Source organism: Beta vulgaris, chromosome 8 (assembly GCF_026745355.1).
Source record: "Beta vulgaris subsp. vulgaris cultivar EL10 chromosome 8, EL10.2, whole genome shotgun sequence".
Classification (NCBI taxonomy): domain Eukaryota; kingdom Viridiplantae; phylum Streptophyta; class Magnoliopsida; order Caryophyllales; family Amaranthaceae; genus Beta; species Beta vulgaris.
Window position 1 is genome coordinate 32778702 of NC_079209.1, and position 21304 is coordinate 32800005.

Genomic DNA, 21304 nt, shown 5'->3' on the forward strand with positions numbered 1-21304 from the left:
AAAAATTTCACAGTTCCTTTGTTTATAATAATTAGTCAAAAAAAAAAAAATCCAACAAATAAGGGTAGTCACTAATAACAAAAGTGAAAATACTTTACCTCAATGACAGATGATTTTCTTGGTTTCTTGTTTGCTCAGTCGGCTAGGGTTTGGTGCTGATAACGTGTTGTAAATAAACATAAGAGAGAAGAGAGAAGAGAGAATCGTGTTGTATATCTTATTCCATGTAGTCCGAGGTATATATATACAATACAATAGTTAGGGTTTTACTTGGAGAACAAAATCCTAGAATATCCCGGTATATTAACGGGGGTATAATGGGCATCCATATTATATTTCATAACAAAAAACAATTTTTCAGAAAAACGTTTTACACCCTACTAAACGGAACCTAAAACAAAATCTGCTCCAAACAATCTAATGAAGTTCTAATTCCCCTTCGAATCAATTTCTGATTGAGAGGAGAAAGAAAATCAAGGGGAAAAAAACACTCCATATTTCCACACTTTGATTCATTCATTTATGTGCATACTTGTTTAACAACCACAACACCAAAAAAAAAAAAAAAAAAAAAATCCAAAAGTTCTTATTTGTCAGGAGCTCTTGGGTTCGAGATCGGCGCTTTACAACCCCCTCTCTCGTCCCCTCTCTCGTATCTGTAATTCTCTCATTTATTCTATGTTGAGGCCCCTCAATTAATTCCGCTAAATAACAGTCGATTACATTCGATTTCACTGTTGATCTCTGGTAAGAGTGATTTTTAGCCGAAATCTTTGTAATTTCGGTTCGATGTATTGATCTTTTCCTGTTTTTACTCTTGAAGGATGTTATTGATTTAAGGGTTTGATTTTGTTTTTAAACTAATTTTTCTTTGGGAAATTAATTTACGGTTCTTCGTTGCGTCAGATCTGAGTTTGCGAATTGGAATTATCAAGGTTAATTCAAGATGTTTTGGCGTATGGCGGGTTTGTCCACTGCATCTCCGGTGAGTTGCTTTTTTTTTTTTTTTCAAAATTATTAAAATTTTCTAGATCTAAATTATATTTGGCTTTAATTTTTTTTGTATAAAGTTATTGAATATGTTAATCAGATAACGAGTGGATTTCTGTTCTTTTATTTCTATGTGGTTTAATTTCTAATCGAAATGACTGATTATTGTTTTTACTTTATTTTGTTGTCCTTTTACTTATATTTTGGGGCTGGAGTGAATTGTTGCTACCTAGAAGTTATACTATATTGTTGTGGAGCGATACTTTTGCCAAATTACTTTGAAAGTTCGTTACTAGGTTCGTTTTATGAGTGGTCAGTCGAAGTTTGTTGTTGCTTCTTTTTACAATATCTTCTTGGTGATACTACAAAAAGGTCTGATTGTTGGCTGATGAAACGTATATATGGAATGTGTTTTTTTTTTTGGTAATTCCTTGATTATGTTGACCTCTCGATGTACAATTTTCCTCTATATTCTTATGAAACATCACTAATTACCATTGAATGGGAATGGACTGTGCATGTTTAATAAAAAAGTATCACGGTTCTTTGCCCACCAATCTGTAAATTAGGATCACTGTGCTACTGTTTCCATCTCTATTATTCACAAGTATTACATGTTTTAATTGTTATTGGCCTGCTCCACAATCTCTTATATATCTGATTTCTTTTTACTTGTTTGTTTTTTCCACAATCTAGAGAAGTCTTAAAATATTGCTTATTTTTTCCTTCTTTATCTTTATTTTGTTGGTAATCATTCCTTGGAGATATTGGGTCAAACATAGTGGTAGGTTAGCTGTTAAACCCCTGATATGGCTTCTGTGAATTGTTACAGTTAACATTTGTGTTGCCTTGGGACCTAGATCATGTTGTTTATCTTTTTACGCTCTGTGTCCCGAAGAGAGTATAGATTGGGGGTTTGCACGGAGATCATGCAGAAGAAAAGTTAGAGATGAAAAAGTGGGTGAGCGGGTGAGGGGCCCAACTTTGGAGGAGAAGTAGACGAAAAGATTTATGAAAATGACAGTGTATAGATTATCTATAAATATACGGGGCTTCATAAAGTCTTTTTATTTTCCAGGGAGTATATTCAAGGACCTGATTTGATCCCCATATTTCTCAATCACTTAAATAAACCTCCAATTATGGATGATTTGCAATAATTTCGTATAAGTTTATCTTTTATTGTCTTTCTTGATAAGGAGTAAGATGGGGAAAATAGTTAATGATTCACTTATTAATTAGGGAGACTCAATAAAGGAAGTTGTAGGAATTCCATCTACTTTAGTTAGTTCTCGATCCTCTAACCCATCGCCAATGACCAATCTAGAGGGTACAAGGTGGTACACCAGTACCCTATTATTTAGGAAAAAACTCAGACAAAAATTTAGTATAAAAGTACAATGTACTGAATAGCTTTATCCAATGCTATTTGGCTCGCTGTAGACGAAAAGCAAAGCCACCTTCACGGTCTCCTCCTTGAGTCTCCCAAGCAGCATACTAGCATTATGCCATTTGATTACTTTGAATTCTAGTATTATGCTTTTCATAAATAATCCAAGTTGTTTTATTGGTTAAGAACCACACATCTTTTTATTCATTTATTTATTTATTTTATATATTAACATTTGTGGTCATAGGTCCAAAATGGTGTGAAAGCTCTTTTTTTCTTCATTTCACCCCATTGACGTACATCATTACATTACAGTTGTTTAATAGGACAGAGGTACAGGATTTATATTGTTTATTTTCAAATCTCTCCACTCAATGTCATCCGTTAAATCCTCTAATCTTTTACGATTTCCTATTAAAAAAACTTATTTATTTATTTTTTTGAAAAAAGGTCAGCTGTTTATTAAAAGCATAATGATTAACCACATTTTAACGAAAAAGTTAAAATGTGTTGTGTAGTTTGGGGATACTCTTTCCATATTAGGTCCCAGGTGGCTTATTAGTTTCACGTGTTATGTTTTGCTTCTATTTGGCTACACATTCTGATTCTTATCTCTCCTTTCTCTCATTTCCATCCACTAGGCTATAATGGCCAATGTAAGATAGACATATAGCCTTTTTAATTAAACAACATATTGAATTAATTAGCTTTAAATTGGGACCAATATGGGAGGCGTATTCTCAAACTTGGGACTATCAAAATGCAAATCAAATTTCCGATAATATAACAAGACAGCCTAGACTTGGGATTCGTGATGTCAATATTTTCTTTTTTAGTGATATATAAACTGAACCATTTTTTTTTTGTTGTTTCGATAAGTTGACCTAGAAGTGGATCAATTTTAGGGTTATTGTAATCTTTTATGTTGTAGATTTGTTGGAAGATATGCTATACTAAAACTAATTTTTTCTCTTGTGTTCTATGATGAATTTGTTTGGTCTTTTATCTATACCCCCATTTTTAAATTCCCAGATTTGCCATTCTTTAGTGGGAGTTGGAATTAAATATGTAGTAGTGAGATCATTGGACATCATATGGTGAAAAAGTTTTGAACTATCTGATTCTGTATAGTTGATGACTTAGTTTTGGAAAGAGCCAGAGGGCCCCCAAAAACAGAGGCACAAACCAAGTTCAAATACCTGGGTGCTCTGACCTACGAAAACAGAGTTAGCATTATGCTTTATGTATGCTTTTACTGCCCTTTGCTTATCCAGTTCTGATTTGAGCTGGCACGGTAACTTTTTCCCCCCCTTTTTCTGTCACTATAATTTGCTTTTTCCATGCTCAAATTTCTAAAATTCTTTTTATTTATTTGTACAATTTTTACACCTGCTTTACTTTGACTTTTATTTAATTTCTTTATCTTTTACCTGAAACATATACCACAAAATCAACAACTAAAAGACAAAAATAGTAAAGGCGGGTCACATCATAGTCGAGAACGCGGTTTCGATCACGATGTACCGCCAAATATCGACTCAGACCATGAGATAACCCTTGAACCTGCCTAAAACACGGTTTCTTATACCTTTACGATATGGGTAGTATCGCTTCGGCAGATTTGAAAACCTTTACTAAACGGGTGATATGATACCGTGCGGCCTTGCTTTAACACCATGGGTCACATTGGCTTGTGCATCATGCCTAGGCTCTGATGCGTGTAGGTTTCACATCTCATTTGGGTTCTTTCTGTTGTTTTGTTTAAAACATATTTTAATGTATTTTTAGCTTAATCTCAATTATTTTAAGTTGATTGTGAAGATTAGCTTCATTTTGTAATAATTATATTAATTAGAAGCTACATTAGAAGTGAAGATATTTATATTAGAAGTGAAGACATTCACGTTCATCTAGTAAATCTGGCGCAGCGAAATCTTTTTGGCGATTGGGAGCAAACTACAAGAAATTTTCCAGCGATTCTTTTTTTATTGGATTTCTAACATCTTGAAGTTTCATCCTACAAAATTTGGTGAGATCTAATGAAGAAATGAAATTGAGACATAACGTCAATTCTGGAATCAGTTTGCATCCGGTTTTTGTATAGCTCCTTAGCCTAGCTTAGAGACGTGGAAGCAGCCAAATAAAAGTAGCCCATCTTAGTTATTAAGCTGCTTGAGCTACCTGCCAAATTTCAGCCAATTAGGAGCTTGTTTGCTGAGGGAAAGGAAGCTCCCGAATCCAAATGCACAGCTGTCAAACCCGCAGGTCCAACGATTTCTTTGTGTTCTTTATTCTGTTATGGGGAGGGTCGTTTTTTGAGCTTCTGAATCATTTCTTTTCTTGAAACTGGAAAACTCAAGTGTAGGGAAGGTTCCTACTGGCCTGTGGTCCAAAAGGTTCGTCCACTTGAGGAGGGAAGCAAGAATACAAGCAGATGTCCAGACTAGCTAGTTTATTTTAGACATTTACATTACTTTTGATTTGTTTATGTTTAGGATGTGTATTTCTCCCTATACAAGGGATTTAGTACTCTTGTAATTAGTATATTTTGATGAATTAAAAGTGAGCTTTGTTGCTTGTTCAAATTTGGAGGTATTTATCCATGTTTTTCTTGTGTTTAAGGAGTGTACTTAAACATAAAGCCCTTAATCTAAGTGAGTGAAGCTTAGTTTAAGTTAGATTGTTTTAGTTGGTGAGTGAAGCCAAATTAATCAATATAAACTCTTCCTAAATCAGGTAGAAGGTGAGTGAAGCCTTTAATTTGTTTTAGAACCCTTGAGCAATTATAAGTGAGTGAAGCTTGTGAGAACTTAAGCTAGGATCCCTAACCGGATTCTTATCATGCTCCAGGACCATTTGCGCATCAACACCTTTTTTAAACCAAGTCTGGTGAAGAGTTAACTCTTGCTGCAGAAATGGAATGCTAGCAAAATAATTTTGTTGGAGTCTTCTAGTGGAGATATATTGCTGGAGTCTTCTAGTGGAATGATGAGTTCCTAGAGATGATCTGCTTACAAGTCTTATTTGCTTAAAAGAGGTTACATAAACACATGATTAGGTTGCAATATCCACTTTGATATATGCTGGAAGGATTTCTATTTGGACAAGGGCTTAGTTTTATAAAGCGCGCCAAAGGCGCGCTTGTGCGCAAGGCGACCTAAGGCGGTGAGAAAATCGCATCCATCAGCTCAAACGAGGCGCACAACGACAGACACGTAAAGGTGCGTGCCTTTTCTTAGGCCCCCTTTGGTTAAGAAGCGAGTGAAGGAAGAAATCTCAGTTCAAAACATGAAAAAACAGAAGAAAAATTCAAATTAACTCTTACCCAGTCTTTAGTATGTAATTTCGAGGAAAAGCCCTCAATTAATTGCATGAAATAACTTCAATCTAACCCCAAATTCAAAGCCCTAATTTTAGAAACCCTAGTTTGTAAAATTCGAAATGTCTGGAAAACTGTTGATGACTTGGGTATGATACGCCGGCGATTAATGTCCGATGGTGGCCGATTAAAGTCCTCTCCTCTCTCTTCGACCTATATGGCTTTACCCCACTTTCCAAGAGTGAGAAGCAGTCACTTTTTTTTTTAAACTTGAGAAGCAGTCATTCATGTGGGTTTTTTTTTTCTATTTTCTATTTTTTTACCCTTCTCTCCTTTTTAGTATTCTGTTTTTTTTTCTCTTCTATTTTCTATTTTTCTTTTAACCTTCTCCTCTAGTCCTCTCCTATCTTTTCTTCTTTTCTGCTTTTTTGTTGTGCCTAGTCTCTGGTCACATGGTTTTTCTTTGAATATACACTTCCAACTTTTTATTTTTTATTTTCTTGGAGGAGTAGTTAATTTTTAGAAATTCAGTAGCAGTAGCTTATCTATTTTTTAAAATAATAGCAGCTCATATTTTTTAAATTATAATATTGTTTTGGGTATAAAATATAATCTATAAATGATTTCTAGAAATCTGGGACTAGTGGGGCACCTTGCCTACGGGATGCGCACGCCTTCGCCTTGTGCCTTGCGCCTTTTAAAACTAAGGGCAAGGGAATCCACAACTGTTGAAAAAACTAGGTTTTACATCCATAATCATACCTGGTGAAACAGAATGGCGCAATGGAACTGATATGGAGCTGTGGAGATGACCATACTGACCTAATATTGCAGAAGATTGATATGCAAGATTATTGTTGAATCAAATGGTTAGGTTTAAGATTACTGGCTGGAATGTTACTGCAGTTTTAAATGACTTGGAACATAGGTCTGACTGTGGAGGCGAGAAATGAAAAACAAAATATTGGAGAAGATGCATCAACTTGTTATGTTCAAAACTATCATTATGGTGTCAGTGTGCTTGTTTGATGTCAAAGTTAGAGCTATTTGTAGATCTGGCTGCCAAAGCTTTTAATATAAATCTGGCTGAAGAAGTTGTTTGTGGAGAGTTCGCAGCTTGTTTAAGACATGCAAGGAGTAAGTTACTCTGAGCCTGATATGTGAGAATGTTCTTTGGGAGTTAAAGTTGCTTTCATATAGCAAAAATTGTACTATATCCTGTATTGCTGCAAAGTTCTTTAATTTTGTACTTAATGTGAGCAATGAACGATTATGTTGTCTGATTATTAAACGTAATCCTGTTTTTTATCAGAATTGGAAGATGTTCTGCATTTTATATGCATAATAGCAGTCCTATCCTATTTGATACTCTGCTGTAGTGTCATTGAACTCGTTGGACTGTTTCCGGCGAAGATATATATATATATATTATGATGGTGGTGGTGACGATGTTGATGGTAGTGCTTGGTGAATTTTACTTGTTAAACATATAGATCATGTGTCTACATTACGACACAATCAATATCAACCGTTCTAACAGATGCTCTTAGGGTACATCTATTTGGACGTCATTGCCCTGCTATCATGAAGAATAGAGCTCTTTGTGATATTTGATTGCGCAATCTCCCTTTTCGCTGGCGCAGAATATTGAAGATTACTAGATGGACTTTCATGTGAAGTTACCTCCTCCCTCCTGAACATTGCGGTGAGAAGAGTTTGATAAGCATGTAGCCCTGAAACTACGTAAAGTGCTTGGTGGTCAAGGTTATCAAGTATTGGATGCTACCAGTAATCCAGTATTGCTTGCGCTTTTGGCACATAAAACAACATAAAGATTTGCTCAGCTGTCTTTTTTGTTCAAATCACAGTTTGAGAAATTGTGTGATTCGATTGTGTGGCTTATCATAATGTAGAACATGGGGAAAACTTCAAAAAGAAGTCTTTATTTACATGCTTGCCAATGCTAGCAAGAGGGTAAAAGGAGAAGAAAAGAGGGAAACAGATTGGGCAGGTTGGATTAGGGGATTGCTTCTCACCTGATATTGATTTACAAATGCTGATCTGCAGCTATATGAGGTCAATCACAAAAATATGATTTGTAAGGCGCTGGGCCTTTTTGGGGGCTTGAATAAGATGGATAAAAAGTTTAATTAACTAATGAATTCCTTTGTCTTTTTCTGCGGGATTAAGGTCTTGTCGGCTCTTTTATTTAGTTTTGAGTACAGGCAGAAGTCCTCTGTGATATGTAGAAACCTTGTGACCTCAAAATAACTATGGTTTTCATAATTGGATATTGCTTTTCACCAACTATTCCGATTTTCAAGTCTTCTAGTGATAATAATGTGCAGTCACGCAAGGATTTTTGTGAAAGTCTTTTACCCACTGATGAATATATGGCATGTGTTGAAGGCCTCTTTTTCAGGGAAAATTGTTAAGTGGCGAATGTAGTTTGGCTGTTTAGTCGTGGACTCAAATTTGAAAGTAGGAAGCAGCATAGATTGATACCATTGTCGTGGTTATGGTTAGGCTTTTAGAGGAATGCTTTCTAGGTGTAATTACTTTATATGTGTGGTCTTACAAATATTTATTGAAAGAAATTGATTTTCAAAACGTAAGTTTTACCTTTTGCGATCCACGTTTGATTTTCTTTGGTGAAGACATCGTGGGCAGTTTGTGCGTTTTTCTGATTTCTCGGAGTTTCAAGAAATCCCCCCCCCCCCCCCCCTGATATTCTGCTTACCTTTCATTTTTCACAGGTTAAGCAAATGTTACACATTGAGCATTTTTAGCTAAGGATAGTTTGTTTCCCCATGCATGTGGTTGCAGGTGGAAACTATTTTGGACAAAGATAACTTTACGCTGGATGAGCTTCTTGACGAGGATGAAATTATTCAAGAATGCAAAGCTCTTAACGCTCGACTTATTAATTTGTAAAGCTTCTTGCTCTTAGGTTCTCTGATTGTTCCATTGCTTGGTTGCTTTTGTATTCGTATCACTATGTCCATCTCCTTTTACATTGATGCATTATTTACTTATCAATTTGAAGCTTTTATACGTTTTATGAGGTTCTGTATGCCTATGTTATGTTCAAATTTCTAGATGGATTTATGCGGCAGTCAAGCATAGAGGTGAGGATGAGGACAAGAGAGCGTGAAAGGCATGAGAGTCTGGTAGTCAACTCTTGAGATCTTCATCTCCTGTATATTTTTTGTAGTTAGTCTAAGATTTTTTGTTGCTTGGAATACGCATCCTGCAAAGAAGTTGACTGCCAGTGCTGCTAGCAGGCTATGAAACTTTGCTGCTGCTTGCTTATATGTGATTGCTTTCACCATCAGAGAGATAGGAAATTAACAGGGAAGTTTCAGCCATTGATTTCATGCCATTCCTGATGTTCTGCGTTGCTTGGTAATGGATGGTAAGAGAGATGGATGGATTAGAGGAGAGGGGAGAGAGAATGAATTGACTTTGTAAGTAAATTCTTATTTTCCCCCCTCTTTATGTTTCTTTTGGTGGTGCATGGTATATAACCTTAACAATAGGTCTGAGAAATGGACTTTGGATTCCTAAGATCGAAGGGCCTCATCTATATTAATTTTTTTTGTAGCTGCTGAAATATACTGAAAATGATGACTCGGATGAGACTAGATTTATGTTGTATAACTTTGCTTTTACTTATTTGCCTTTTCAACCTTTTAAAAGTTTGTCCTTGAGGCTAAATGTTGTGTACCGGGAACAGCAACTATTTTGGATATGGTCAAGAGACGGGTTCCGGGAAGGCCCAGATATATGCAGCCTTACCCTTAAATAGTCTACTCTGTCCCCTGCACCACTCGTCCATTTTAGAGTTGTGTGGACTGCACAAATTTTTGGGAGATGGTGAGTTGGGCGCTTAGATATATACCTTTATGCTGGAACCATGTGATGTCCAACCTCTGCTGCTATGTCCTGTTTCCAATAGTAGAGTGTCTTATGATTCCTTCTGTTAAACTTTTCTTGATAAGCCACTTGCTGATTATATCATTTTCTTTGATTAATGTGTTACAGTCCTGTTTCTTCTTTATTAATTTACCCTTTACCTGGTAAATATTTGTCAAGCCAACCTTTACATTTTTCATTTGCTTGACTGTCTTTCTTTGTCTTTTAAGTTGTCCTTGGAGTTCTGCTCTTATAATAGATCTTGCTACATATTACAGGATTTGATATATTTGACCTTAAGACACCTATGTTTATTTTATAGTGGAATGGATACACAGGAAACGACAAGTTATGGTTTCTGGGGAAATGATGAGAAAGGCTTAGCACATGTATAAGATGTAGATTTGAATCCGACTTTCTATTTGTGGTCATCGAGTTATAGTTCTCATCTAATTACTAATGCCAAAATATTCTTTGAACTTCTATAAGTGCCCATGCCCATAATCGTAATGATAGTATCAGTTGGTGCACTCATGAAATGATGTTCTGCAAAAAAGTTGGTGTAATGGATGATGGACCAAAATGGAGGTAGTTTTAAGTTGTTTTTTGAGAAAATATACACGTTGGAACAATCAGCAGATTTTTATGTTTGCTTGCACATAAAGTGAAGGGCTTCTAATGTTCTTTCTATCTGCAGCTTGCGCGAGAGACCACAGGTTGAGCAACTTATACGTTATATAGTAGAAGAAGCTCCCGAGGATGCCGAGAAGCAGAGAAATTTTAAGTAATTATTCTACTATTTTCTGTAGGATATCTCTATTAATTGTGTCTTTTAATCTATTAAAATAATGCTATTCTTTCTATCAGGTTTCCTTTCATTTCTTGTGAGATTTTCACATGTGAAGTTGATATCATTCTCAAAACATTGGTAGAAGATGAGGAGGTATTCTACATTTCTCAATTTATTTGTAGTAAAATTTCAACATCTCACCTTGATTTGCATTCACTTTTTTCTTCTTATTTTTTTCATTTAATGGACAGTTGATGAATCTGTTATTTTCGTTCTTGGATTCGGAACACTCACATAGCGCTTTACTGGCAGGATACTTTAGCAAGGTACCAGTGAGCTCCAAATTTTTTAAAATATTTGTAGTCAGTAGATATGTCTTGCTATCCCTTAAAGATTCTTGCTTTTTTCGCAGAACCTGCGTACTTTTTTGCTTTGCAACTGCTATTCTTTCTTATAAAGTCCTTATTTATTCTGGTTTTCCAGGTAGTGATTTGCCTTTTGATGCGGAAGACGATTTCTCTTATGAACTATATACAAGTAAGTCTTCAAATCGTCAACTGCCGGTTTTGGTCGGAACTCTTGGTTAACAAATATTGAGTTTGCTACCTATGTAATTACCCAGGCTCATCAAGAAATTATTAGACAGCTGATTGATCTTATCGGGATTACATCTATTATGGAGGTTGGTGCTATTTTCCTTGCTTGTTTTCTTGGTCTTCCGAGTCTATCTTTGAGTTATATTAACCTAGGGAATAGGGGTTTTCTTGTATGCTTAAACATATGTTGGGACTCTTGACTCATTGTCATCATTACTTTATGTGTTACTCAATTCTCTTTTTCTGCAAGTTGTGCATGATTATTTCAATCTTTCTTGATCCCATCTAATGTTATTATTGCCTTAATGAAGTGCTAGTATCAAATCCTTAAGTTTTCCTTAGTATAATTTCTGTTTTCTGCCAGTGACGGGCTTGTTTGTTGGCCATAACCAAATATTTTTTTTTTTTTATGTTCGGGACAAAGTATTCCCTGTCTGGAAGAGATCAAATATGAAAGTAATGTTGAAAAGATTCTTTTTCTCCATTGCTTAGTTTCTTCATGATGAATGACCAAGTTAGTTGAATTCCCTCTCTTTTGGTCTTACAGGTGTTGATTCGCCTTATTGGTGCTGATGAACATATATATGCGAACTACGCTGAAGCTATGCGGTGGTTGGAAGATTCAGATGTCTTGGAGATGATTGTGGATAAATTTAGCTCTTCCGTGAGTGGTTTCTTGCAGTGTGCATGTAGATTTGAAAAGTTTTAACTATTATTTTTGTGTAAGAGGAATGTAGGTATTAGGGATGTTTTGCACAAAGGAAAGTTGAAGTGTTACCAAAGTCTTCATCACCATGTTCAATGTTAGATTGTCAATGTTTGAAGCGATAATGATATTGTGGTTTTTGCAGGATTTTCCTGAAGTTCATGCTAATGTTGCAGAGACGCTATGTGCCATTACTAGATATGCTCCCCCTGGGATCTCAGCTAAAATTGCCAGTCCAAGGTAGTTTCAAGCTGTATCTTGCTACGTTGGTTCTGATGAGTATCATCAATTTGGTTGTTCTTGTATAGAGAAAAGTCTGTAAATACCAATAATTGCTTTGTGCTCCATGTGGGAGGGATGGAGAGTGAGAGATTTAATATAAGCCTGCAATGTCTGTAATTTAGTTATGTGAGGCAAATTGTAAGCTGTATGGAGCAATTATCTGTTTTTAGCATAACTTCCTTGCAGACATTAATTTGTGGCTTGGTCTGAGTTAAACATATGTGTTTTTTCATTTGTGCAGGCTTATAGGAAGGCTTTTCCACAATGCTCTGGAGGAGTCTCGGCCCAAATCAGTTTTGTTCAACTCCCTTTCTGTATGCATTTCCTTGTTAGACCCAAAGAGGCTAACATTTGGTACTTACCATGCATACAATCGCCAATTTTCTCAAGGACCTTCAACAACTGCTAATCCTGAGACCGTTGAGGGCATGCTTGAGAGCCTGGGTAAGATGATTCTGTTTTCACTTAGGCTGCTGTTGCTTGGTTTATTCTTTTTGCAAGGCAACATTGGTTTGGTTTTTTCAAATTTTTTTGTTGTATTGTGAATTTGTCTTTCAAAGCAGTTTAAGCCAATATAGTATTTTCTTTGACCTTCATGTGAATTCCTATGTATGGTTTGACTTTTTCTTATTCTTGTTTTTGGCCTTTTTGGCGGAAGGGGGAGGGGGGGGGGGAGTGGATTGGGGGTGGGGTTGTGGTGGTTGTTTGTGGAATATAGAAGGCTAACTCGATATCTTTTCTTGAGCGGTCAAAATATCAAATTGAAATCATTCTTTTAGTGAAACAGACATGTGACCCATTCAGTTATTTTCTATAAGTGGTTTACGTCTGTTTTGGCAGTATATCATAGTTTGTCCTCTACTATTAGAAATGGAGATGGAAGTATCACATGATACAAGCAGCAGTGATGATTTATATTGTTCTATAATGGCAATTGAAGGTGCATATAAGTGTTTATTTCTGCTTGTTTGATGATAGCTTTGTGCATCAGAGTTGTTGGACGCAGATATTGGTTTACTTCGATTTATTTGAATTTTCTTTTTGAGTGTTTTTTTTTTTATTGAAATTCTCTGTTTTGACAATCTTGTCTTCTCCATTGTGGATTCTCACGTGGTCTTTGTTGCAATGTGATGACAAATGGTTTTATCACAATTACGTGCCTTATCTGCCCTAGAATTTACCTCATGGATTCGCTGGAGTATGGACTGGAATTTTTTCTAGATGTCAATTGATTGCAATCATGTGATACCCCAATATATATATATATCTATGCAGGTAACCTACTCAAATTGCTGGATGTTTCGTCAGAAGAAGGTGTCTTGCTGACTACTTATGGTAAATTGCAGCCGCCACTTGGAAAACAACGCTTGAAGGTACCTCTTGTGTACCTGACTCTGCTTATGTTTATTTTCCTTTTTGAACCTCACATATACACAAAAAGTATGGACATGGAAGATGTTGAACCACTGATTTAAGATGCAAAAAAGATCTAGCGAAAAGTGTGGATTGTCGAATGAACGAATGATGGTCTTAAGTAAGTGCACCTTATATTGGGGTCTTTTTAATGTGTGTGGGGCGGGGGGGGGGGAGAGATACAAATACATTAAGGGTGTGTCACCCATATACAAAAGGCGGGTAAATGATAAACAAACTATCCCCCTGAGCTAGTTGTGGAGATGGAGAAGAAAACGCAGCTAGTTATTATAGTAGATATTGGGATAAAAAATCCATCTCTAAGTCTTCTGGGTATTTTTTTGATATTTTTGGAAATATATAGGGATGTTAGGTTTTTTTAAATTAATAAGGGGGACTTTTTTGGGATTAAAACACGTAGATTGATCCAATTGCTGAAACAGAGTAAGTTTGTGTAAAGTGGTGAGTTAGTCTTGTATAGGAGTGATTGGTAGCGGAACGAGAGTTTCTGAACTTATTCTAGCTGTGAAATGAAAATCGATAACCCATCGGAGCAGATCAGAACTTATTGAAACTAATCTGAATTTATCATTCTTGAAGCTACTATTTCTAAGATGTAAGGAATAGTCTGAAGGTGACTGCTCTGCTTTTAAGAGACAATGCTTCCTGCCATGAGAATGACTAAGCATTCTTGGAAGACTAAAATTAACGTGACGGAACAAATCAATCAGCACTTTTAGCAGTTCTTAAAGGACAGAGGAGCTTTTGATTTTCTTCTAAACGTTGGCTGAAAGCTCTTTTGTATATAGAGCTTGCTTTTGTAGGCTATACGTTTCTGTTAGTCTCTCTTCTATAATTGACGAAAACCACATAATTAACCTTCTATATATTTCTTGGTTTCTATTGCTAACCACATCCATGACTCCATATAGAAACACAAAGGTGCTTGCAGTCGACGTGTATCTCATGCATGTTTGTCTCCTTCACACTTATCTCTGATGATCAGATTAGTTATTATAGGCAAAAGATAGCCTCCTGCTTTCTTAATTACTTCATCTTTAATGAAACCCTGCTGCACTGCATAGCTGTGATGCTCGGACTCGGCGAACCACCCCACCACACCAATGTCGACATGACAAGGGTACGGTCCCGGAATCCGGGTCGGACCCTCGGGAGGAAAAGTGGACTCGTCAGTCACAACCCTAGATCTGAAATTAGAAGATGAGGTCCACCAAACAAGAGCAGGAACAATAGGGGCATTGATTAGAAAGCAAAGATGAGCCCATTGGAACCATGAATTTGTTTGTTTTCTTCTCCGAACGACGGGAGACGGGTGTTCTTGGACTAGACTGATTTAAGATGTTTTGTTTTCTTCTCTTCTCCTTTGTTCTTTATCTGTTTTTTTCTTTATTTTTTGTTTTGAGTTGGTTAGGGGAGGTGGGAGTGTGGGACTTCGAATAAAAAAGTCACATGATTCTTTTACTTCTCTCTCTTTTTCCCTTATCAAATGGCTGGGCAATTAATTCTTTTTTGTTCTTTATTTACGACATACAGCTGGTGGCAGTAAATACCATCTCTTACGAGACTGTCTTTATGTTTTACTGGAAACTAGTCAACCTTTTCCTTTTCCTAACTTACTTTATGAACAACCAACTATTTACCATATAAAATACTCATAATTTTAAAAATTGACCTTTTATTCTCATATAAAAAATAAAAGAAAAACTTTTTATTAAAAATAACTTATAATTATAGAGTCCGTCTACGACTCTACGTTTTGGATCCTTCTAAAAAGTATCCCGAGTCCTTTTTTTTTTTTGTAATTTGCCGAATATGATGCTTGGACCCATACCCGAGTCTGAACATCCTAGCTGCATAGATCATGTAACCATATTATATACAATCTCCGTCTTTAGGCAGTTGCAACATTTCCCTTTTAAGAGTCAAACTTTACGAATTTTGATTTTTCACATTTACATTTACTAATATATACACTTCCTTAGTTTAAAAATATTTGCAACACCTTGACCTTCAAACTTGCCAAAGGCCCAAAGCATAACATCAAACTTTTAGTAAGTAAAAGTCATAAAAGGGTGGAAACGTGAGAGAAAGAGTGAAGCGGTCAAGTATCCATGAACATTGAGCTTTGATGGTGGCTGGATGGTTGAGAGAGAGAAGATAGTAGAGAGAAGCATGCTGAAGGATATTACATTTGGAATTTCACACTTTTAATATTAATTTTTTTTTTTTAATATTTGGATTTGGGGCAAGTCCAAATCCATATCCAAAATCTTTTAATATCTGAACCTTTGGGTTTGAATTCAAATTCATGCTCTAAAATTGACAATAAAGGTCCAAAATCCAAATGCCCCTTGTATTTGTAATGCATGCCTATGGACATGTATTGGAGTCTTAAGTTGCTGCAGGGTCCAACACCCAGATATGTGTCCATTTACAACTCTTATGTCTATGCTCCAGTAACTTGTTATCAAGTGGTTTTTTTGGGACAAGGGGCTTAAGGGAATAATGTTCACCTTTTGTTCTTTCGAATTAATTGTGATTTCTTTATTATATTCCAGATCATTGAATTCATTTCAGTCTTACTCTCAAGTGGTAACGAAGCTGCTGAAAAAGAAGTCATACGACTTGGAGCCATAAAAAGAATCTTAGACATGTTTTTTGAGTAAGTTGGAATTTGATGTGTGCTATATTGGATTTTTATATTTAGATCTTAGAATGTCATACATTTCCATATGTTGCAGGTACTCGTACAATAATTTTTTGCATCACCATGTAGAGAACATAATACTATCTTGCTTTGAGAGCAAGAGTTCTGTGCTTGTTGAGCATCTACTTCATGACTGTGATCTTGTTGGAATGATAATGGAAGCTGAAAAAAATCCTATCTTATCAAGTGATTCAAGCAAGGTAAGTGACAGTTGATTATGTTTGTCTTTTTTCCTTTTCTATTTGCTGGAGCAATGACCATTTGTTATGTGAAACTGCAGCCTACAGTTGGTTTGGATGGGAGCAACCCTCCTAGAGTGGGAAATATTGGTCACCTTACTCGCATATCGAACAAACTTGTACATCTGGGTAACACAAACACTGAAATTCAAGCATTTTTTCAGGTTTGTGCCTGTGTATCTCACTCATAAGGTCATGTTTTTTTGATTTATATTTTAATTCCGAGTAAATGGTTTTAGGATTGAAGCAGAAGCACATATCATAGGTTTCATGTCCTTTTCACTTTCTAAGTTTATAGGATATGCATATAACATAGCATGTTTTTCTGTAGCAAAAAAAGTGACCTCTGTCTGAGCGAGCTTTGAGACTAATGATGGTATCCTTTTAAATATCTTCTTTGGTCCTCTAATGAGCATATTTTCTGTACTCAAAACCTCTTTGTTTGATTCTGCCTGTCATTTTACATCCGTTCACTCATGCTTGTGATTCTAATGTATGGAGATAAGATGTGTTCTGGAAAACATCTCTATTGAATTGGCTTTGTTTTCCTGGTATGATGATTCAAAAGAGAGCCTTCAGGCGTTTTAGAATGGCCTAGCAGGAGTATACTCTACAGTTTTCTGTGGGTTGTCTCTCTTCTCCTTGTCATTTATATTTTTGAGGTGCTGACGCAACTAGTATGTGCTGGAGTGAATTGGTATATCAGTATATGTTTGGAACTTCCAGAGTTTTCTTAATATTTTATCATCAGAAATTTGATCTATATAAGGTCTTTGGATACGATTTAGACTGTACTTTGTTTATGTATATCTTCTTCCTGTTTTGCCTTCATTTCCCAAGTTTCTTTAGTTACTCTCTGATTCTAGAAGTATATTAACTGTAATTTGTTGATGTATGTATTTTGCCTTAAGTCTCTTTTCCGTTGACTATGTAGGAGAACACTGAATGGCTTGACTGGTGTTCAAATGTCTTATGTAAGCGCAATGCTGTTGAAAATGTGTATCAATGGGTCTGTGGGTAGGTTATCTTCTTCTCCTAAAAATTTTGCTAATATCTGTACTGATTGGTGGATTTTGTTAGAGAGAGTTTCTGATTGCTGAAATTGTTCAATGACTTTCCTTTCAAACTCTTAGCTGACTTCCCCCAATATGAGGGCAGCTAGCTTGTTCACTTTGTTCTAGATCCTTTCCAATATTCATATTTTCTGAACTTCGAAATTTCTTCTATTGAACTCCACCTTCCTTTTCCATCCCGGGTTTTGTCTTTATCGTGCTTGTGTGGCTGGATGGCTCCAAATCATATTACCAAAATGGAGATACAGCATCTGTCACTAACATAGAGTTCTATTTCCTCGGTTCGGAGAAAATATAACAGTCGCCTCTTTGGGCTGTTTGAAAATAAATGAAACATACTTTCTGAGGCATGTGGGTCCTCTCCGTCTCTCTCCTTCCATCCAAAGAGCAAAGATTTCCTTCTTTTCCATCTCTCCTCTCTTCCTTGTTACGCATTTTGTAACCCAATATTTCATTAATTCTAAATTTTGTCTATGGCTGTTATGGTCAATATATTAATATGGAATCTATAGCACTCAGAGTTATCTATTTTTCCCTCTCCTGCGTAAATAAAGCTCTTGATGAGGCTATGATTTATTTTCTGCGGAACAGGAGACCAACTGCTCTACAGGACCGGACTAGGGACAGTGATGATGATGATTACCAGGATAGAGATTATGATGTTGCTGCTCTGGCTAACAATTTAAGCCAAGCATTCCACTATGGCATATACAGTAATGATATGGAAGAGGTGTGCTGCACAATTATGCTAATGATCTGTCTTTCTTTCTCTTTCAATTCCTTTGAATTTGTATCCTGTTCTGTATTTATAATTATGGGTCCTGGTGAGATGGTCATAGCTGTTGGCCAAGTGTGGTTGCTTTTAATCGCTTTCTATCTTGCATTAACTTCCTGTTCTAGGTCTACTCCCCCCGTCCGTCTAAAAGAACAGAAATTAAAAAGTAAAGGGGAAATGTGCTCTCATTTATCCTCTGAATATATATCTGACTTCTTTATATTCATATAATTCCAATTGATTTTATATCATTAATTTAACTTCATTTTTTAAAGGTGCGCAATACCAGTTGATCTTTATTAAATTTTACTTATGCAGGTTCAAGCATCACTTGAACGAGATGAAGAGGTATGCGTTTTGATCAGCCTAAGATGCTCAAATCTCGTACTCTAAAGTTGTTTCAAAATATTTCTACATGCAAACTTAGAAAGGGTTTGGAAGTATTCTTTAAAGCCCAGTGGATTATTGTTGAATTACCCCTGCTAGGTTGCATGTGGAATACTGTCATGTAGGCCATTCATAACCAAGGCATGACTCATACTTCATATAAGATTGAAGGACGACTTGAAGCTTTTCTCCTTTACCCCCCATCATCCAATACCCATGAAACACGGAGACCTCTTAGTTTCCTGGTTTCTGAAATGTTTCTGGAACCTCAGCAAAAAATCTACGTGCTAAACTGCTAATGAAGTCCGGAAATGTTTAGAATATGCCTTGTTTCCGAAACATTTCCGTGTCAAAGATCCAACCATTTCAGTGCTACAAAGATTCATACTGTCTAGTCACATTGTATGGACATATCCAGAGTTACCATTGTTTTGTAACCTATGTGTATTCTGGAAATTACTTTGTATCTTGTTCCCTCCTCCCCAAACTGTTTGATGGATCTGAATGTTTGACTTACAATGTTTTGTTTTGTATTGTGAGTTTAAGAATTTAGGGAATTGCATATAATACAAGGAATCAAACTTATCAAACAGCATTTGTGTTGAGAAATGTTAATGAATGGATCATCAATGATGATATCTCACAATCTTCACTAAATGGATCATCAACCATTAGTTATATTCTAATATTTACGATTGGGAAATGTTTATGAATGGAGCCTCAATGATGGTATCTCACAATCTTCACTGAATGGATCATCAACCATAAGTTATATTGTAATATATATGATTGAGAAATGTTTTAGCTGCCTTGAGTGGAGTGACACTGCACTTTTGAGAAATTGGTTTGCATGCGAAGTTGTTTGCTGTACTTCTTTGTCCCAAATTCTTCAGCTTGAGGATTTTTTTCTCTTTTCTTGACTGTTTATTTTCCTAATTGTTGATTCCTTGGGGATCTTGCATGGTATATTTTACAATATGATTAGCTTGCAATAATGATTTTTGTGAACGAAAAGTTGATAATTGATTGTGACATTTGCTAGGATGTTTACTTTGATGATGAATCTGCTGAGGTGGTTATATCCTCGCTGCGTCTTGGAGATGACCAGGATAGGTTTGTTATCTGACATTCCTTTTCCATTTCAGTCTTCAGTTATCTTGATTGATGTGGTCTTACTTTTTGTTGATAGATGTATCAACCTTTACAAATATCTTTTAACATCAGAACTGTTGGTAATTAGTGTGTATCGATTGACAACTATGGATGCATTCAGCTATCTTTTTGTAAATCTAAATAAACTATTAACTCTATACGATATTATTGTTCCCTTTGATTGAAACTCCATTTCCAAGCAACATACATCTGAATATAAATTTTGTTATCTGAATATGTTGTTTCTGTCAATTTCTGGCTTGATGTTGTATGTTTCATCAACAGATGCTATAGTGGTGCAACTTTGTTCTTTTTTTATTTTTCTAATTTTTTTTATTTTTTTATCATGCCAGGTTCCTTAGGTTTGGATGGTTATTTATAATGTTTCTCATGTTATCATTTTATTGCTGACTGCGGTTGATTTTTTTTCTTGTGAGCAGCGGTTCGTTGTTCACTAATTCTAACTGGTTTGCTTTTGAGGACGATCGCGTTAAGAATGACCGCTTAACTGGTTCACTTGCCTCCGCATCACCAGCAGATGACGAAACTGGTGCTGATAGTAGTAGTATTGATGAAGTTGACGGTGATAACTTGAATGACACTGCGACTTCACAAGTGCCTGAAGCAGAATCCAAAGCACTCGAGCCCATTGCTGAATGTGCTCCTCCTGCTGGGGAGGAGGATGCAGGGCGAAGTGCTACGTCCGAGCAAAATGATTGGGTTGAATGGAGGGAAACATCAATTTCAAGTGATATATCTGATGAAGCAAATGAACAAGGGACAGTAGTGGATGGAGTTGAGAAATTAGACAACAAGGCTGCTGAGAGTAGCCCGAGTGCACCTGAGCCGTCTCCCTCAATAATTGATGCCTCAGAGAGGAATGGTGCCACCGAAGATTTAGGTGTGCCACAATCTACTGGTGAGGTTGGTGGGGCTGAAAATATAGGCTCACCACCATCAAGCTCAAGCTCAAGTGCTCCCCAGGATCTCCCATCTGGAGATGAACAGGTTCCAAAACTTGATGACAATGTGAAAACTGATTTAGTTCAAGAAGGCAACTAGCTGTACATTAGAAATAGAAGTATTACAGAATCAGAAAGAACAGGATAAACTCTTCTTTCCTGTTCACTAGTCAAATTTTCCAGTCGATAAAGGTCTCATTGTAATACCTAGCTCCTTTTTCTGTACATCTTAGTGGATTCAAATTCTTGAGTAGAGAAAGTAATGATTCTTTTCTGAGCAAATCAGGACATTTCCCCTCTTCACATTGTAACGTAGATATTGGAAGAGCTTAATATTCATGTTATTTTCCATTCTTTGCAATCTTCTGGTATTGAGTACTGACGACTTTGTAAGTTCTGTCTGTGTTTTAAATTATTAGCCGATGTTAATTAAGTATGATTTACTGTTACTCTGATACGGTAAATTTTAGATGAGAGTTGTAAGTATAAAAAAAGTGTAATATTCAATTGTAGATGGAAGTCGGTGGTATTGAAGATGAGACGGGTGAAATCGGAACGCGGAGTTTGAATTCAAGTTAAGCCCCGCT

The 21304-nt window shown here is 36.1% G+C and overlaps 1 protein-coding gene across 3 annotated transcripts; it reads left to right on the forward strand.

Moving 5' to 3' along the window:
- Positions 1–378: 378 nt before the first annotated feature.
- LOC104901230 (uncharacterized) lies at positions 379–21078 on the forward strand. Of its 3 annotated transcripts, XM_010688777.3 has the most exons (20): positions 379–747; positions 907–985; positions 8526–8629; positions 10312–10398; positions 10482–10557; positions 10656–10730; positions 10888–10941; positions 11027–11086; positions 11548–11664; positions 11852–11946; positions 12230–12432; positions 13264–13361; positions 15981–16084; positions 16164–16329; positions 16410–16532; positions 17303–17385; positions 18033–18171; positions 18535–18564; positions 19646–19716; positions 20196–21078. In XM_010688777.3, exons 2-20 carry the CDS (start codon positions 947–949, stop codon positions 20815–20817), a joined length of 2346 nt encoding a protein of 781 aa, XP_010687079.1. In that variant the 5' UTR covers positions 379–747; positions 907–946; the 3' UTR covers positions 20818–21078. The 3 variants fall into 3 exon arrangements, with proteins under 3 accessions (XP_010687079.1, XP_048490870.1, XP_048490871.1); XM_048634913.2 differs by lacking the exons at positions 379–747; positions 907–985; positions 8526–8629 and adding an exon at positions 8799–9166; XM_048634914.2 differs by lacking the exons at positions 379–747; positions 907–985; positions 8526–8629 and adding an exon at positions 9259–10202.
- Positions 21079–21304: the final 226 nt, after the last annotated feature.

What these genes read in the sequence shown, in the direction of transcription:
- LOC104901230 (XM_010688777.3), top strand. Translation starts at nt 947, where the DNA reads ATGTTTTGGCGTATGGCGGGTTTGTCCACTGCATCTCCG. An exon ending in CTCTTATGAACTATATACAA is followed by an intron (nt 10,942 to 11,026) that starts GTAAGTCTTCAA and finishes GTAATTACCCAG; the next exon opens with GCTCATCAAGAAATTATTAG. An exon ending in ACAGTAATGATATGGAAGAG is followed by an intron (nt 18,172 to 18,534) that starts GTGTGCTGCACA and finishes TTACTTATGCAG; the next exon opens with GTTCAAGCATCACTTGAACG.